Source organism: Sander lucioperca, chromosome 10, assembly GCF_008315115.2.
Source record: "Sander lucioperca isolate FBNREF2018 chromosome 10, SLUC_FBN_1.2, whole genome shotgun sequence".
In the NCBI taxonomy this organism is placed as follows: domain Eukaryota; kingdom Metazoa; phylum Chordata; class Actinopteri; order Perciformes; family Percidae; genus Sander; species Sander lucioperca.
Window position 1 is genome coordinate 26,071,966 of NC_050182.1, and position 18,931 is coordinate 26,090,896.

Here is an 18,931-nt window from a genome sequence, read left to right on the forward strand (position 1 = left end):
TGTGCAACATCTCCTGCAATCAGTCAACAACATTAAATGAGTTGCAATTTTCATTTTGGTGTCCATTGGGCTACGTTTTTTCTTCTCTTTTTTACCTTTAAGATGAAGCAGTTTAGTTGTCTAAGGCTAGACTTACTGGGGTTGTGAGACAATTTGTGCACTTACGTAAACGCACATAAACCCCCAGCAGGGATTATAAAGACAAAATGTAACTTTTCTAATTCCTAATCCAATGATTTGCGAGTCCTCTACCCATCAGGCATGAAGCTTCCTGCAGCAAACAGACCGCACGTGAGTAAACATGCATCGGTCGGCAGGGACAGAAGTTTGAATTTTTGCTTTAGTTTTTTGTGCGTTTCCACTGTACCGGTAGGTGCACTTTAGAAACAGGACAGAATCTGTAGACAACTGTCAGCAGATTCAAACACAGTGAATAACTCATGCACATGAAAAGGGCTGGGCTGTATGGCTAAAATCAAAATCATGACATTTAAGCAAATATTTTTCTGACATTAACCTAGTGTTTCAATGAAACATGAGCTTGCAGATTTATCTGGTTTCTAGGCTACTGCTGTATATCACAAAATGGACAGTAACCCAAGTCATTTTCTGTGCAAGTACTGCATGCATTTCATCAGACAGAACTCTTCAGAAACATGGATAACTGATTTACTGATCTAATTTGCTTGGAATGATTCATTTGGGCAAGAGCGTTTTGTAATTTTCAACGGACAATTAGCAGCAATTTTGCTAATCAATAAATTGTTAAACTCATTTGTTAAGCAAACATTCTCTGGTTCCAGCCTCTCAAAATGCTTCTCTCTGTTTTATATCATTGTAAACTAAATATTTTGGGGGTTTCAAGCTGTTAGTTGGACAAAACAGGCAATCTGATGCTGTCACCTTGGGCTCTGTTAAGTTGTAATGGGCAATTTTCTCTATTTTCTGACATTTTAAAGAACAAACAATCGATTAATTGAGAAATAATCTATAGATGAATTGATACTGATGTAAATAATCGTTAGTTGCAACCCTTTTTGTTACAATATGATTACATACAAACAAACAAAATGTCAATATATTGTGATGATTCTGAAGTATTGCTCAGGCACACACACACATGCAGATACAATACACAACGGACGACTAAAACAAAATCAATAGAATATAACTCTAAAACTACGTCAGCCTCTATTTCATGATCATACATGCATTTACAGAATGGCTTTTAAATAAGCCCATCACCATACAAATTACTGGCTGGTTTCCACTGACACATCAGGCTGGTTGACAGTTTCACTGACTGGTTGCTGTTGCCATCAGGAGCAGAGTGCTTGTGTAGTGAACATTTCTGCTTCCCTCCCTGGCCTAGGCTGGGACTGATTAAAGCCTTCTGCTGAAACAAGGTCATAATTCACTTAGCCATTTCCCAATTTCCGCATAATTACCCTCCTGCTTCACGAACACTAACATGCGCGGACACACACGCACCCGCACACATTCGCACCGACGCTCAGACACGAACACATTTCCTCTCTGATTTGTGTCATTACTGAGAGGAGAGTGGTTAAAAGGTTTCAGAGTTGGCCTCTTAGTGACAGCTTAAATGGATAAAACCTCAATTAAAGACTCTCCCTCTCTGCCGCGCTTTCTCTGTGGATGGAATAAGCATAATTCTGTGTCCTCTGCAGTTTGTTGAAGTGAGGACCTAGCTTTGCCTTTTTCTCTACCCTGGCTGTTAAATCAAACCTTCTCAGTCAGGACTTTCTCATATCTCGCCATAATTGTTTCTTATGAAAACCCGTCGGAATAAAACCTCTGAAGTTGTTTACGGATTGACAAACCGATAAAAATATTTATGATCAAAGCTCAACAATAAGCATCATTCTGCCCAGCAGTGGCTCTCCTCCCTGCTGCTCCTCTGTCCTGTCCTGGCCGGTGACAGTTGATTCCCAGTGTGTTCGATGAAAACAGCTGCATTTTCACGTGCGACTGTATTGTCTTAATGCGGAGGATTCCTAATTGTCATGTCGGTAGAGTTTATTAACGCTAGACCACTCTGCTCTGTTGTGATCAGGCTCAGCATATGGCCTCAGACTGCCACTACGCTGCTACCATTAGCCACATCACAAACACACCATATGAGCATCTGGTGTGTGTGTGTGTGTGTGTGTGTGTGTGTGTGCAGGAGCTGACAGACTACATTATTAGTACCCCCCCCCCCAAAAGCCCCAAGAGCGCTGGCGAGGAATAGGGTAGACATCACATAGAGTTACTCACACACACACACACACACATACACAGATACATAAAGCGCTTTGAAACAGCTTGTAAACATCACAGCCTTGTTATTAGCACCTGATTACACTGCTGGAGCTTAGGCGTCGGCTCAGAAAATAATGTTAATATCAACAACAACATCGAGTGTGTGCGTCTGAGTGTGTGTATTTGAGTGTTTTCGTGTATTGCTTCTAGCCAATCGCTGTGGGATTTGTTCTCTGTGGACAATTTGTTCAAATTTAACACATGGGTGGGAAAGATAAATTCTAGTTTGGCCCCGCATTTTAGCTAAAATCTAAAGAGATAACGTGGAAAGACGTTCATTCAATCATTTGGCTGTCAAGGGAAAAAAGCTATTCATCAGCCTCAGACAGCAGCGTTTGAACTTAAATCAACACAAGAACTGTGTGACTCGGACACAGCTCCTCCTGTTAATTGCAATGTGATTTCTGAGAATTCATCGTTAAGATAACTGTCCTGAAAATATCTGTTAAGTCACTTTACTGTCACTATTTAATTTATTAGTGAGCTCTACATTTTCTTTATATGCTGTTACATTACTCAAACAGACACTGTCCCAGGATAACCTCCAGGTTATATGCAGAACAGTGAACACAGACCACCAAACATCTTGAAATCACCAATGGAGAAGCCAATATTGGTGTGTTTGACTTTGTGTGAACCCTTCCATGTCTTCGTGCAATCAAAAGTCACTTAATTGCCATGTAAAATTGATCTCTGTTCTGTAGCTACTGTTAAAAACATTGGTGTGGTCCCACAAAGCTTTAGAATGGGCATCTAGTAGTGTACAGTGGAGGTGAACTGAGAGTCTGTATTACCGACTCATATCTGTGCCGGTTGTTGTTCAGATGCTGATCCCAATTTTGTTTGCAATCCTCACGACTTTTTGTAAAGAATTTGCGCCACATTTGGAGCTCAACCCCATTTTCACACCTGTGCACACCTGGCCAGGACGCAGGTGTGCCAGCTTGTCGGTTTTTGGAAAGTTACAATAATTGGGCAACTCAGGCCCGCATTGTCCAAACACCTGAAAGGAGCTTTTCATCATTTTCAGACTGTCCAAACAGCACTTCTGAGAGAGAGTGGCCGCAACACAAAGACGAGCAAGAAGAGCAATCACTCACAGTCTCAGACACACCTTTGGGTAATTTAGACTGTCCAATCGAACTGATCGCATGTTGTTGGAAGCAGGTGGAATAGGGAACTCCACACAAGAACCACATTTTTTAAACATATTTATCAACCATCTCTGATTGGGAAACTAGTCCTAACTGGCCCAAAAGTCTAAGATTTAGGCCATATTTGGCTATCGCTTTAGGCATAGCAATAAAGCCATTTTATCATCTTTTTTAACTGAGAAGCGTTTAGCTGCAGAGCTGCTCTTAGCTATTAGGGGCTCCCAGCAGGTGACATTTGATATGATAAACATGCACGTTTCAGCAAATGTGATAATATTAAAATCAGAAAATTTTATTTCAAGAAACAGCCTATTATAGAAATTCAAAGATACTGACTATTCAATAATTTTGATTTTGTGTTGGATATAATGTGCCAAACATGCCATTTAAGCTTTGTTGAAAACAAAGAAATACAGCCATTACATGGGACATAACAACTGTGAATGCACCGTCTCAACCTCCAATACCACACATGTTCGTTAAAAATTGTGTACATTTGTGGCTTTCTGTGATTTGACAGTGTCATAAATCATTTGTCCAGGCATTGATAAGGGCACATTCCAAGTAATTCCATATTACATTATCAACACATATTGGTTCTGCATGCATTATCCTTGATGTTTTAGCCAAATGATACACAGACGTGCTCAGACCATAAAAACAGGCCGACAGCAGTGTCAAACATTATTTTAACCAAGGCACAGTAACATTTAAAAGGAGTTCTTACAAAAAGAAAAACGACATGCAGTGTCAAATGGTGTAAACCATTATAATTCCTGTTTATCTGTCCAAGAAAAAGCCTTTATTTGAGCATAAGTACATTGTCATAAAAGTCAACACTTCCTGTACATAAAATGCATTTGTGTGACCGACTCACACAGATGTTTTTTAATCTGTATTTATTATTTCTTCCATCGTTAAAGTTTGTGTGAAAATGCAGACAAAAATTGAGCATTGACGGAAAAGTCCGCCAGAACACAGCATTCATGTACTTGTATGTGAATTCACTGCAGCCCACCACGCTACACCTCCATCTCCCTTGAAGTTGACTACCCAAAATAAAATCTCAACCCGTGGGAAACACTAGCACTAGTGATGCTATTTACTGTATTTTATTTTATATCTCCTGCATCGACTTACTGCACCTAAATCATATCTGGCTGTTGTTGTGAATGTGTTAAATCCACATAGAAACTTAAGATTAACTTAAAAATCACCATTAATTTATCTTTAGGATTATTATTGTTGTAAATGGTGACGTCTTTTCCTTGCTGAGTTTGTGTCACACATTTCATGGAAAAAACACCAGTTCTAGACAACCATTCAGTGTGATTTCTAGCAATGAAAGTCTTGATAAACACAGCCTGCAAAGCATCTGTGCAAATCACTGAGCCCCCAGCATAGAATCAGCAGTCACTTAAATCAAACCCAATCCTGGGCCAGGCATTTACACCTCTAAGACCTTTACTTTATGTAAGGCTGGATCATCTTGATGCGACTCTCGTATAGGCTTGGTCTTAGCAGAATTACATCTCTAAAATCCCTAAGAACCTGCTGTCTTTGAATCCAAACCATTACAGTGACCAGTTTGTGTTTGATCCAAGACGGAGCAAGCGCGAACGCCAAACATCAATACTTCATTTTCACAGCAATGCTTCCGATTAGTTGATCATGTAAGCGGGACAGCGTTTGAGGAAATGAAAGAGCCAATCAGGAGATGTAGAAAAAACTTGGTGTGCTCGATATTTCAGGCTTGTCTTTTTCTAAAGATCAATGTGAGTGTTTTTATGTGTGTGTGTGTGTGTGTGTGTGTGTGTGTGTGTGTGTGTGTGTGTGTGTGTGTGTGTGTGTGTGTGTGTGTGTGTGTGTGTGTGTGTGTGTGTAAATTCATAGGATCTGCAAGGAGGTGTGTTTGAAGGTGGCTTTGGTCAAAATCGCAAAGTGTGTAACAAGAGAAGTGAGTGGAAAGAAAATGAAAGTGTGGGTGAGGTGAGGTGAAGGAAAACCAGACAACAAAGCAAGGCAACATATTTTCTAGCACTAGAAAGCTTTAGTCCAAGTTAATTTGACAGAGAAAGAGTCTCACAACATTCACATTAAACCACATAGCTCCCAAAATACCACCCCCCAAAGAGTGCTTTTTCCATTGGAGGATGAGAGAAAAACAGAGAGGTGGGTGCACACTCCTGAAATCTAGCTTATCCCCAAAGAGGAAAAAAAAAAAGGTAAAGGGTGAGAAAATAATTCATTTCTTTTCCTCCTATCTTGTACATGTCCCTTATTGCTAGGCTCACCTACCAGACAATACCCGTCCAATCAGAAAAATGTATTAACTCCTACACATGCACACAGAGGGAAAGAGAGTGAGAGAGAGAGGGGAGGAACCACTGGATCTTATTATGCATATAGTACTCATCCATCATACAGGTGTTCCCTACTGCTTTTAATTAATGATGTCTATATACGCGCGTCTGCACGCCACACACACTCACACACCCACACGTCACTACGCAAACCAGAATCCATTCACCCGTACACTATGTGGCCTTATTATTCATTGATAGTGAACAGCCTGATCACTGTGTGTCTATATAACTGTTATGATGATCACTGAGCCTGTGTGTGAGGTTTTATTTTTGTGTGTGCATGTGCGCAAACACACATCACAGCGGTAGCTGACATATGTAGCGACAGCGCGAACGCCTATGATGAATGGGTTGTACACACATGTACACACACACGAGCACACACACAGGCGGGATGTGCGCCTTGTGATAGTGAGTGAGTAATACACTCCTTTGTGCAGATATTCATAAATGTAAATGTTGTTGTCCTAAGTGGGGCTGGGAGACAGATAGTTTTGTGTTGCTGTCAAGGGGTTGGTTGATTGGCCTGCTTAATCCTCTAGTCTGTGTTTCCCTCTCTCTCTCTCTTTCTCTCTCTCTCTCCCTCCCTCTCTCTCTCTCTCTCTCTCTCTCTCTCTCTCTCTCTCATACACACACACACACACACACATACACATAAACTAGGCCTTATGGTCTTATGGTGTCTAATGTGAGAACTCAGTGTGTGGATCAGGGCACTGGCCAAGCATTATTATCATTATTATGATGACCCTCCTCCCCCTGCTCTATTATAATTCAACACAAAATCTGTCTGTATTCTTCCTGACTTCCCCTCTCCTCTAACCAGTCCCACAGCATTTCTCTCTCACTGTCTCTCTCTTCTCATATTGTTGCATTATTTCTCTCCTGCCCTGCGTGACGTGTCTCTGCACTCTGACGAGCTGGATGAATATAAAACAAGTTCCACCTCTGCATCGATTATCACACACATGCATGTGCATTCATATGAGAAGCAAATTCTGCTTGCGATAGCTGGCTTTATTCCCGGGGCATGCGTTGAGGTGACAGTGTCATTGATACACACACGCACACGTATGCAAACACACACACACAAAGCTACTGTCTACAAATGAATATGCGTTTGTTTATTTGCAACCTAATTGCATTCCACAATACACAACCGATAAATTAAGAGATATCACCAGGTATCTATTATGCAAACCAGTTAACTGCTGCGTTATCAGATTACACACATACACATATATACGCATGCACACACAAGCACACTCACAGCAGTGGTTAATTGCCAGGTGGTGGAAGATAATGTGTGATTTAACGGACTGATGGACTTGTTTTTGTTTCGGTCACCCATCAATGAGCAGAGACATCTGTAACAGGGCAAACACACAGATGCGCGGGTTCTCACAGACACACACAAACGCACATCATTATACACACGTCCATGCCCAGGGATATCAGTGACAAGTGACAGATAGGCAGTGGCAACAGCCATTGTGCAAGACGCAAACGCAGGAAATGATCCATCTTCTCGAAGTTAAAAAAGTACACAGCGGGGACGTGTGTGCGTTTGTGTGTATTCGCATAATCATAGATATATGTGAAACTCATAAGCGTGCATGCACATGTTTGTGTTTGTGTGTGAAGCGGTTAATCCTTGGTAACAGTCTCAGCCTGTCTCTTGTGGTTGATGAGTGGCTCGGGGTCAGAAGCTGGTTGAGAAACTGCAGGGTCCTCAGGCTTTACAATGTGTTTACCACTCAAACTGACAGCTATACTACAGCTTATTATTGGCCTTCTAAACCTCCACACTGCACTGTGAGTTAGAGAAACTCCAGAGAGGCCGATTGCCAACGGCTAGAGACACGCCAGCCAACCCGACAAATGTGGGATGTTGTGGTGTTGAGTGCAGAGATTCAAATAAATGCTAGGAATGGGATCTGTGTCGTTTAAAATTTGCTAGGAAGTGTATGAAAGAGTGGATTAGACAGGTTATCTTGCAGTTTATCTGTCTTTTGTGTGGCACTGTCCATGGCCCCTTTGTCTTCTAATTCAATAAGTAGGCTGAATTGAAAAAAAGTTATCCCCACTCACTGCTCATACATTGTCATTGTGTATGCTTGCGCTCACTGAGAAAGAGAGAGAGCGATAGAGATGGGAAGATCAGGGATGCGGCAGGTCCACTGAGATGAAGTGTTCTTTAATTAACCACAGTCTTTTATAAAAGACACACACACACTAAGACTCATACTGCAGGGGCTAAGAATATTCTGCCGCTGGGATAAAAAGCGTATTGGCAGTGAGCGTGTGGAGAGAGAGAGAGAGAGAGAGAGAGAGAGAGAGAGAGAGAGAGAGAGAGAGAGAGAGGAGAGGCTGCAGGGCTCTGCAGTACTCAGGTCCTGGACAGTCAGGTTAAAGGTTAGGCTGCTCCAGGCTGCTTTCGTTCTCCCACTGTCTTTGTCTGAAAAATGTACTGCAGCTTGTTTTTCACTTTACGAAGAGTATGAGTATAGAGCAAGAAGCAGCTGACAAATTACTTAAAACATTTTACCAAGGTCAAAGCTGCTCATGTCACAACGAGCTGATTGTACCGAGGTCCCGGGTTCACGTCTTCCCTTTTTTTCGTTAAGCCTTTAAGCGTTTTCTTTCCACATTTTATCTAAATCAACTTCTGTCTCTGATATGGAAACCTAAGGTGGAATTTCATAAGCATTGATTATCAAATCGTTACAGAGTGAAAAAGTATGGAAATTGAAAACGAGCACCCTCAACATTGAGAGAAAAATATCAGCTAAAATGCATTAGCAGCAAATGTGCAAGCAATATTAGTTTCTCAAAAAATGTGCGAAAAAATAATTTTCTTGCATTCAGGAAAACTAATATTGTTCACAATATTGTACTACAGAAAATAATCTTATGTTTTCCGCTCCTTTTACTTTACGCAGTACTTAATGTATAGTAATTCTGTTGTGAGGCCTATATTCACTTGCCTCTCATAGTTTTTTTCATGCTGTAAACTAAAATCCTCAGCCTGGAGTTGTTATCGGCGGACAGAATCATCGATCCCCCTCCTGCAAAAACAACACTGTATTTTCTGAGTTTTTATTTTGTTTATGTCTTTAATAAGTGCAGTCATAAAATGTGAGTCGCTGTATATCTGACTGCTCATCTTAGGGGCCTAGTAAATTCTGCTGAAGAGGTAAATACCACAAACTGTGATGATTTAAGGGCCACCTGGCAGCCGAAATATAGCTTACACATAGACAGGATTCACTGCAAGATGGAGAGCAGAAATGAAGGTGTGTGTTAGTGTGTGACATGCGCTCTTGTGCACCTCTGAGACCTACAATTTAGGTTGATTGTTGAATTATTTTGAGGAAAAAACTCAAAATACATTAGATCACACATCTTGCTGAATTGCTCATTAAATGGAATCTTGAAACTTGGTCAATATTTCGTGTAAAATCTGCCATTCAGTTGCAAATTAACAATATTTTTATCTGCATATTTTGGGCAGAAGAGAAGGAATGTGGATGTACAGATTGGGACATGCAGAAATGCAGCTAATACAACATAAACTTGAAACAAGATTTTACTGTAGAGAGATAAGCCTAGTGTGTTGCAGCAGACTGACGCTACATTCTTAAGGATCCAGCAGCAGATCCATGGACTCACGAGGACACTATTAAAAAGACAGCTTTCAAAAAAAGAGAAAGGAAAGGGGGAAAAAGCGTTTTTACTTGTATCCAGATAGAGGCGAGGAGCGAGGGATTAGGAGGATAACAAAAAGGCCAACGGACTGAGTGTAAACAAGAAAGGGGGTTAGAAAAGGATTGTAAGAGAGAGCAGGTTGGCGAGGGAGCGAGAAGGAGAGATTGAATAGTGACACTGCTACAACACAATGGGGTCAGGATGAAGAAGTGCTCCTAATTGAACCAGATAGAGGAGAAGGCAGAGAAAGAGCCCTAACAGGCTGAGAGAGGAGAGACACACATGACGAAGGGAGAGAGGAGAAAGAATCACATGTGAATCTCTCTCCTTTTCTTTCTACTCCTCGGCCATGCATGGCTGAAGGTAAAGGAGAGAGGAGAGAAAAGCAGAGGAGTCACTGAATAAATAGTAACATGCACACAATGCGGTTGGACTGAGGAACAGAAACGAAATATGTCCGACTAGTTGTGCAAGTGGAGGTGTTGAAAAGATGGTTTGGAGCCACCTTGACTTCACAGTAGGGGTCTGACAGAGCAGTTTGAGACTCAAAAATAGCTTCACCATGCAGAGAAAACATGAGAGGCCTGTTTAAATAGCTTGTGTGGATCTAAATTATTTCTTCCACTTTTGAAAAGAAAAGAAAAATACGGAATAGGAAAGGGGCTGCTACAAACATGAGAAAGCATTCGAGGGACACAATGAAGCAAACAACAGCAATAAACCACTGATGAACTAAAAGTGTGATGGTGTGAACCTGACAGCACAGGGAGTGCAAATCAGGACATTTTTCTTTTTTCTTTAACAGGTGGAGAATAGATAGATCCAAAGAGATGGCATATAACCACACACGCATACACTCTAATAAGCATTGGGGAATGAGGGTCTTACTGTATGTTGGAGCTGTTCCAGTAAACGGAATGCCTGTTGGCTGACACCGGGACCACGTCCGCCCAGGTGAGACTCGTTAGCACCCAGAGAGACAGCACTACCAGAGCCATGCTCTCGGCTCCTCTCTCGGCCTCCGTCCCTTTGGTCTCTCCGGCCACTCTCTCGGTCCCTTCACCCCACCAAACAACGCGACTCAAACATCCCAGCAAATGCCTAACAGACGGGAGAGGGGGAAACAAAATCTTCATACATGCATACAAACGAAAACGTTCAAAGACTAGGATATATAAGACTTGCTCTGGTTGATAACTGTTGTAAAAGTCTATTGTGGTGTGAAGTGACTAAGGTCCCCCCCTTCCCCCATAAACCAGACTGCGAACCCCCTCCCTCCCCAACAAATCCTGGAGGAAATCCTAATGACTGAGCTGCGCCTGGTCCTCTCTTCTCACCGGGAACTGCTGCTTCTGAGCCCGTCAGAAGAGTGCGGGAGGCCGGTATTGGGTCCAAGTGGGAGGTTGGTCTTGCTCCGAACATGAAACGGTCCTGTCCGCTGCGAAAGAGTTGCTGCTGACGTGAAAAGGCTTACTGGAAGAAAATGAAGAGTGAAAAAACGCTAGTAAAATAATATAGGCTAGGCTATAGGTTTTAAGCAAGTCCTCTTATTCTTCTTTTTTAAACTCTGTATCTGCGTGCTGCTGCAGTTTTTCCATCCAAGGATCCGAGAGATGTAAAGCACGCCGGGCTACTGAGCTCTATAATCGCTGCAAACAATTCAACCAGCCAGTTTCATTAGGTCTTCAAGACTCTATCCGACAACCATCGTTTACGGTGAGCAGCCTGCCCACCCGTCTCTTTGCTTTTTCTCTCTCTCCTCCTTCTCCTCTCTCTGTTTGGTAGGCAGCGCTCGTTCACTTTCTAACTCCACCCACTGCGAGCGACCAAAGCGCATTCCTCCAATATTGTGGCCGAGTCGCAGCACATCAGGCATCACTGCGACTTGAAGTTTTTTGTCAACTATTCGACCTCCACTGCTAGTGTAAAAGTAGAAAGCTTTGAATCTACCAGATACGTCTGCAGCGTATGCAGCCTATTTTTCAACGTTAACACCCCCTCCTCCTCCCCAGCCAAACACACACACACACACACACACACTTTTATAACAAAGGCTAAAAACTTCAATAAACTCACGCACGCCCTTATATTCTCCCCTCCTTGTTTGGATCCACCAGACTGTAAGTCCGTCTAATATAGCACTATTATCGTGTACAATCCTCTTATAGCTGCAACACATTAACACGCATTCTCACGCGCACACACACGCATGTCCTCTCACGTGATCCACCATAAAGAAAATATACCAACTGAATAATATAGGCTACTGTAGGCTTCACAGTGACTTTATCTAAGTTTTGACCAAACAGAAGTGACTTGCTGTTTTATTTTGCAAATTATCCCATAAATGAAATTTCACATCTAAAATGTAGGCTATTAAAGCAATTAATATAATTTAGTTATTTTCATGCAAGAAATGTGTGTGGGAGAGAACGAGAGAGAGAACGAGAGAGAGAACGAGAGAGAGAGAGAGAGAGAGAGAGAGAGAGAGAGAGAGAGAGAGAGAAAGCGACAGAAGAACAGGCCAGACAGGGAAAGAGACAGGAGGAGGGAGAGAGAAAAAGAGAGAGATAGCAGATAGGAGAAAGATTGTTACAGGTTTCTTGCCGCCTGCTGGGAATGAGTTGGTTAAGGAGAAGTCAGAATGATTTATTGGGAGAAAAAGGAGGGAAATAGGGAGAAGGAGAGCAAGAAAGAGAGTGAGATGAGATGCCATCGGGGAATCCCTCTGTCTTCTAGAGTCCTTCCACCTCTCTCATGAGCTGTCCATTTAATCCCCCCGTCTCTCTCTCTCTCCTCCTCTTCCTCTTCACCTTACCTTATTCTCCCATTTCCAATTCAAACTTTCTCCACTGACTCTGCGATCCCTGATACATGGCGCTGCTATTTTGCCTCTGTCTTTTGTTAGCTTTGTCTCTGGTGGTCTACCTGTCTTTTCTGCCTCTGCCTCTCTCCATCTCTCTCCGTTACAGTAGGGATGCAACTTTTTAATGAGCACTCCTCCTTTGCCTCCTCTCCTCGCTTCTCTGTCAATCATTTCTCTTTAGTCTCTCCGTGTTGTATCTCTGTTTATCGCTACACTGCATTGTGTAGTATCACAGCAGCAACGTCACACCCCTGGTACAATTAAATATACATGCTCAGGAGCAGTTAGGCTAGATGAAGCCGGTTACCTTCAGGATCTGTGCTAAACTAGGCTAGCAGTGGGTGCGTCAGATAGAGTTACAACACGCACGGAGATGAGAAGGGTATGTACGGACTTATCTAACTCTGGGGGATACGGTGAATAAGCTAAAGTCCCAATAAGTCGGCATGTTCCTTTAAATGTCTGTGCAAATTAAACTATTTGCATGGCTAGATACCCCTTATTAAGTGAGGAAATGTGTTTTTGCCATTTAGGCGAACTGACTCTTTAAATTCCAGCCTATAGAGCGTGGACAATTGACTGTATGGCAAAGACTGGGGCTGGTTGTAAATATATTGTATGGCTACATTTGAAAGGAAACTGTAAATCAAGTGCAAGAAGACAAAGTTGGAAATTGAACACTAGTGGAAGCTGAGATTTGCTACTTTTTTGAATAAGAAAAAAATCCACTTCTCACTTTTCCGTTTGGTTTCTTTGAAACAGACGCTGACATGTTCTGTTTCAGCAAACACCACTGTCAATTCTAATCATCCAGGTTGGATTTTTCAGGCGTGGGTTGCAGTGCTATTGGATTACTTTTGTATTGGGGTTATTATGAGAAACGACCTCGGGGCTGACTGCATGTTGTGACACAGAGGTTCTTATGACATTTCCAACCCAGAGCCGGCCAACAACACATCTGTCAAGTGCTCCTTTCTGCAACCTCGAAATCTAATCGGAGCTTTCTCATACCGCTGATAATTGGATATTAGGCCCCTTTACGACTCACATCCCTCTCTGGGGCCCCAGGAAGTAAACAATGCACATATTAATACAGCAGGACCCTTGCATGTACACGAACATCATGTAAATATACAGTCAATTTATATTTTTTGTACACTTGTATGTGTGCTGCATTTCAATGGCATTCTTGAACTGGGAGTCTCTTTCTCACTCCACCTCCCGCTCGCTCTGTGTCTTGGCCTGCTTCGCTGTTCACTGTTGTGTTAGTAAATTGTACTGACACTCCCCCCGCCTCCTCTGACTCCCTTGCCACCTCTGCTGCTCTCCCTCCCTCCTTGTCCCTCTCTCACCCGACTGACTGACACGAATTTTCAATCTCTCTGTTTACCTTTCACTGCTGTGCCTAAAACAACACTGGTACAGGCTAAGAGCAAGGAGGAGACTGGGGGGGGGGGAGGGATGGAGATGGAGCTGAGTACGACAGAGCATCAGAGGAGGAAAAAAGAGGGAGGAGGATGAGGAGAGGTGCCGCTAAGATTGGATGGGAGAAGGAGAACCGCGAGGGGGGAGGGAGGAGGGGAGGGGATGCAAGAAACGAAATAGGTGCAAAAAGAGAGAACAGGGCTTTCTCTGTGTTTTGGTTGGAGAGGAATCCAATGGGGAGAGAGGAGACAGGGGTTAAGGGAAGGAGAAGAGGAGCTGATACTTTTGAACAGTCACGCAAACTGAGCCAGCAGAGGGGATGGAGGAGAGGAGAGGGGAGGGGGAGGAAAAGGAAATGAAAGGGTGGAAGAGAATGTAAGTCAGAGTTGGGAGAAAGAGTTAGATGGGGCACAGAACATTACGAGTGCAATGAGATATAGAGAGTGAGGGGGAGAGAGAGATTTATAGAGGCACAGAAGGAGGGAGAGGACAGCAAGAATGATGTGTAGAGAGAGAGAATTTTTTTTAAGAAGACGGGAGGGATGGAGGAAGAGAAGGAGGAGAGGGTGTGTATAGAGAGAGAGAGAGAGAGAGAGAGAGAGAGAGAGAGAGAGAGAGAGAGAGAGAGAGAGCTCAGAATAGATGCGCTCTCAACAGCATGAAATATTGAAGGAAGGAGACCGAACACAAGGAAGGCGAAGAAAATGGAGAGACTGATAAAGACAAATACAATCGTTTTGTGTGTGTGTGTGTGTGTGTGTGTTGTTTTGGAGACAGAGGAAGATGAGAGAGAAGAAGAAGTGACAGAAATATGAAGAATAGTTGCTCCTGGCTGCAGACCAACATGCACACACGGACGCTTGCACACACACATACACACACACAAACACACACACACACACACACACACACACACACACACACACACACACACACACACACACACACACTAACGTTGCTTCGAGTTTAGATTACTCCCATGTGTGGAGGAGATGGAGCGGAATTTGATGGTGTTGAAAATATCACTGCAGAGTACATTTCGTCACTACTTGCACCATCCCAGCACACACTCACACAATCTCACACGCATTCACACACACACACCCTCCTTCCCCCCCCCCCCCTTTGATCTCACTTCTCACTGATCTTCTCTCTTTCCATGTCAAATATTTAGGCTGCATTTGGCAGGTTTGACGAAAATTACCATGGAGAAATGATTTTATTTATTTAACTTCAGAAGTCAGTGTCAGCTGCGAGAGGATGATCCCAAATTTCAACGAGAGGAGACCGGCACTGATCAAGAAAATCTGGAATCTACTGAGTTTCCCATCTCAGACATTATTTTTAACGCAGGGAACCACTGTTGATTGATGCTGAGGAAAGCACATGAGCAATTTGTTTGAAAAATGAAACGAAAAAAGTAAGGAAAAGTTTAGATGGTTTAAGAAGACACTTCACACATACAAATCCACATTCAAGGTGATGAGTCAACTCTCCCTCTGCCTCCATCATTTGCTATTAAAGCGTTGGGATGACGTTTTATGTCTCTCTCTGGATAAATAAATGTATTTTGTAATTGATTCAGGCTGTGCAGCCCTGTAGGGAAGTGTAATCTCCAGCTAAGACATTTTAACAATTGCATTGATAGAAATATCTGACTATATCGCACACAGAGAATGACACAAAATTCCCACCCTTCCCACTCTCCCACTATCACACTCACACACAAAGACCTGCATTCACTTACTCTGCATTTTCTAACCAGATCTTGACATAAATCAGATAGAGCGCATCAGTGAAGGGAGAGATGAATTTACAGTGGTTGAAGAGGAAAGAAAATGAGGAAGAAGTTGGGTCGCATTAATAACTTGGGATGTATACTGTGCTAAAAAGTAACGAACAATTGACTTACATTCTTAATGGTATTGTGAGTTTTCACATCGTTTTTTTTAAATAATATTTATCTTTATTTTTAGTGCATAAATACAACATATTGAAGAGATAAATGATTGACAGCATTTTTTGAAAGAAATTAGCACACAGTTATTTTGGGCACTGAGGTGATTATTCACCTACTCAAAATGGCTGACATCATTTTGTAGTTATATCATAGCTCATACTTTTAATTTACCACTGCAATACCAGTAATACAATTTGTTTCACAGAAGGAAAGAGTCCTCTCCATTATGTAATTATGCTCAGAAGAGAAACTGTGATAGATCACACCATATGCACCACTCATGTAGACATGGGTGGCATGTTAAAGGGGAAAAAACAACATCAATTGTCTTAGGTGTTGGGCAACTATGAGCTGCAAAAAGCCACTTGGCACAGAAAAACAAAACTGACTTAAACAAACAGATCTAACTGAATGACACACAGGAATACAAATAACCAATTAGACAGACGGTTTGCAAACAACTTCATATTTACTATGAAAAACAACAACTTTACAGTTGCAAAATAAAATCCAATTTAACTTAAAGACGAATAGAACTTAGTGTTAACATTAACAAAATTAACAAAATGTGCATCTTATTTCTAGAAAATATTCTACATTATGTCTAATCAACTAAATATAAAATATTGTATTAGCTCTTCACTGCTGTATGACTTGTACATTGACTGTAACCAATCATTACCTAAATGTCAGCATTGTCACCCTGGACGTGACTACTTCCATCAGAAGTTCATCACGGAATGAAGTCAATATGATTTTTTACTCTTGCTATATTGACCCAAAATCTGTTTTAGCTATTCTTGTATTTTATTGCATGATAGAATGTTGATTGCTTAATTGTATTATGCAGCAAACCTGTAAGCGTTTTTATGTTTCTATACTTGTTTATTCATGTTGTTCTCTTTCTTCTGTTATCCATTTGTACAAATTACGTCAAGAGTGGCAAGAATGTAAGTGTGTGTGTGTTTGTGTGTGTGTGTGTGTGTGTGTGTGTGTGTGTGTGTGTGTGTCTGTCTGTCTGTCTGTCTGTCTGTCTGTCTACAAGCAAGTATGTGCACTGCTGCAAGCTTGTAAGAGTGGTTGGGCTTTGGGGCTATTTAGACAAATGTTCCTGAAGCCTCATATATCACAAGTCTTGGCACTGTATTAGCACCCGCGTGTGTACTTCTGCAGACAGCACAGAAACACTGAATACAGCAGGTATGCACACGGAGGGATAAACACATACACAAGAACACCCCTCCCCTATTGGTACACAGACAGACACACATGGAAAAAGGAACAGGTGCAGGTTGAAAAAGCCAGCTGCCACACGTTCTTTGTAACATCTACATTTCATCAGCCGCAGCAGCAGCAGCAGCAGCAGCACAGGTGACGCCAAGCCCAGTGGGCACCGAGATTAGGAGAGTTAAAAAGGTTTAACTTACACTGTCATCTAAGGTCAGATTTGCATTTTCCTTTTATTGTTAAAGGTTAGGTATTCCAGTGGCTAAGCTGATCCGAGATCAATGCCTAAAGGCACTCTTCCACCCTCAAGGATGGCTCCTTGGAGCTTCTTATGGTGACATCACATCTGTGAAGGAAGCTGAAAGCCAATGGGGAGATTATTGCCCATTTTGGGCATGATTTGTAGACAGTCGGTGTCCTCAACGCCTGTATCTGTTGCTCACTCTTCTTTCTTTCTCTATTTCTCCATTTTTTTCTCTCTTGCCTTTACAGTAGCCTCCTCTTTGTCATTCTATCTCAATCCCCTTATTTCTGTCTCCACTGCTATCTCTGTCGCCCTATTGCTCCTGGCTTCCTCCTTCCTCGCTCTATCTCTATTTGCCCGTTGCTCTCGGCCTCTCTCTCTCTTCCTTTTGCTCGGCCGCTGCGAGGAAGTTCTGTCAAGTGAAACCCTGATAGATTAACCTCTGACCCTCAGCAGGAGGTGGGACCGATTGGCTTGTAATTGCTATCAATGTAGCATGTGTGTGGGTGTAGGTTGAGCATTTGTGTTTTCTCCATTTGGGCAGTATGATGGCTATCTGGGCCAGCACAGGCAACCAGCAAATGTAAAGGGTAAAATGCATTCTGGGTTTTGATGGTGTGTGGGTCTTTGGTGTCCATGCCAAAGAGGATAAAAAAAACATTTCTGCTGCTCTCAGCAAACTGGAGCTTAATGCTGTGTCCAGAGCATCAGCACATATACACAAACATGTTAACACACACACACACACATATATAGAACACAAGACATAAATAAAATGTTGTTTTCTCTTGTACCGACTTAGAATGGCACCTGATCTGTACAACAGTGAGTGCTAAGGGCCCTCCTCTGCAGCTCGTCTGATTGGGTTTATGTGTATGGGTAGCCATGTGGGCAGAATATTTACGACTGTGTATGCATGTGTGCATGCACACGTGTGTGTTTGTGCAGAGATAGGGTGCTGTGAAACTGAGGCTCTGACTCCCAGCAGTCCTTTGTCACACTGACTGACTGCTGAAAGGCTGAAAGCAGGAAAGTCATTTCAGACTGTGGGGCTAAGTGATGGCAGGTACTCCGATCCATCTGCAGCTCGCTACAATAACACAATACAGACCAGTCATCAACAGCCCTGTCATCTTCATCTGTAAATGCACTTCACACAGCCCCCTCCATCTCTCCTCCTCCTCTGACTGCCATTCAAACACTTTTGTAACTCTCGCCTAAACCCAATGGTCCTCATATAGCTGAAGTACACCCATATTCAGTGAAATAATTTGTGTGGCGCCTTTTCCCCGGTTTCCTTGTTTTGTTTGCCTCGTGTCATCCTCAATTTGTTTTAGAGTTACTGCTGAATTTATTGGCTTGCTGTTTTGGTCGGAGGGGAATGTCACTTGGCTTTAATGTATGACTAACTTGGAGTTGCCAAGTATTTCTGGTGGTGTCGCTGCTACTTCTTGAGCCTATTGATGAAATTAATGACCAGAATGACTAAATGAGCTGTCACAATACATGGCTCTGGAGACTCTCAGGGGTGGGCAGGCTTTTACGCCGGGCAAGCACTAACACAGTCAGCTGCAAGAGAGACAGAGCAAAAAAAGAAGAGGACTAGAGAGTTTTTTCAAGGTGAGGTGGAAAAAAAACAGGGAGGGAGAGAGACAT

General features: G+C 42.5%; 1 protein-coding gene across 1 annotated transcript in view; it reads right to left on the bottom strand.

Annotated features, from left to right (window-relative positions):
- Positions 1-11,514, bottom strand: part of efna3b (ephrin-A3b) — a 60,351-nt gene extending 48,837 nt beyond the window's left edge. The window contains exons 1-2 of the mRNA XM_031299314.2: positions 10,891-11,514; positions 10,442-10,654 (exon numbers count right to left, since the gene is read on the bottom strand). Of these exons, the coding sequence (XP_031155174.1) occupies positions 10,442-10,551 (110 nt within the window). The 5' untranslated portion in view covers positions 10,552-10,654; positions 10,891-11,514. The remainder of the gene's footprint in view (positions 1-10,441; positions 10,655-10,890) is intronic.
- Between the last annotated feature and the right edge of the window lie 7,417 nt (positions 11,515-18,931).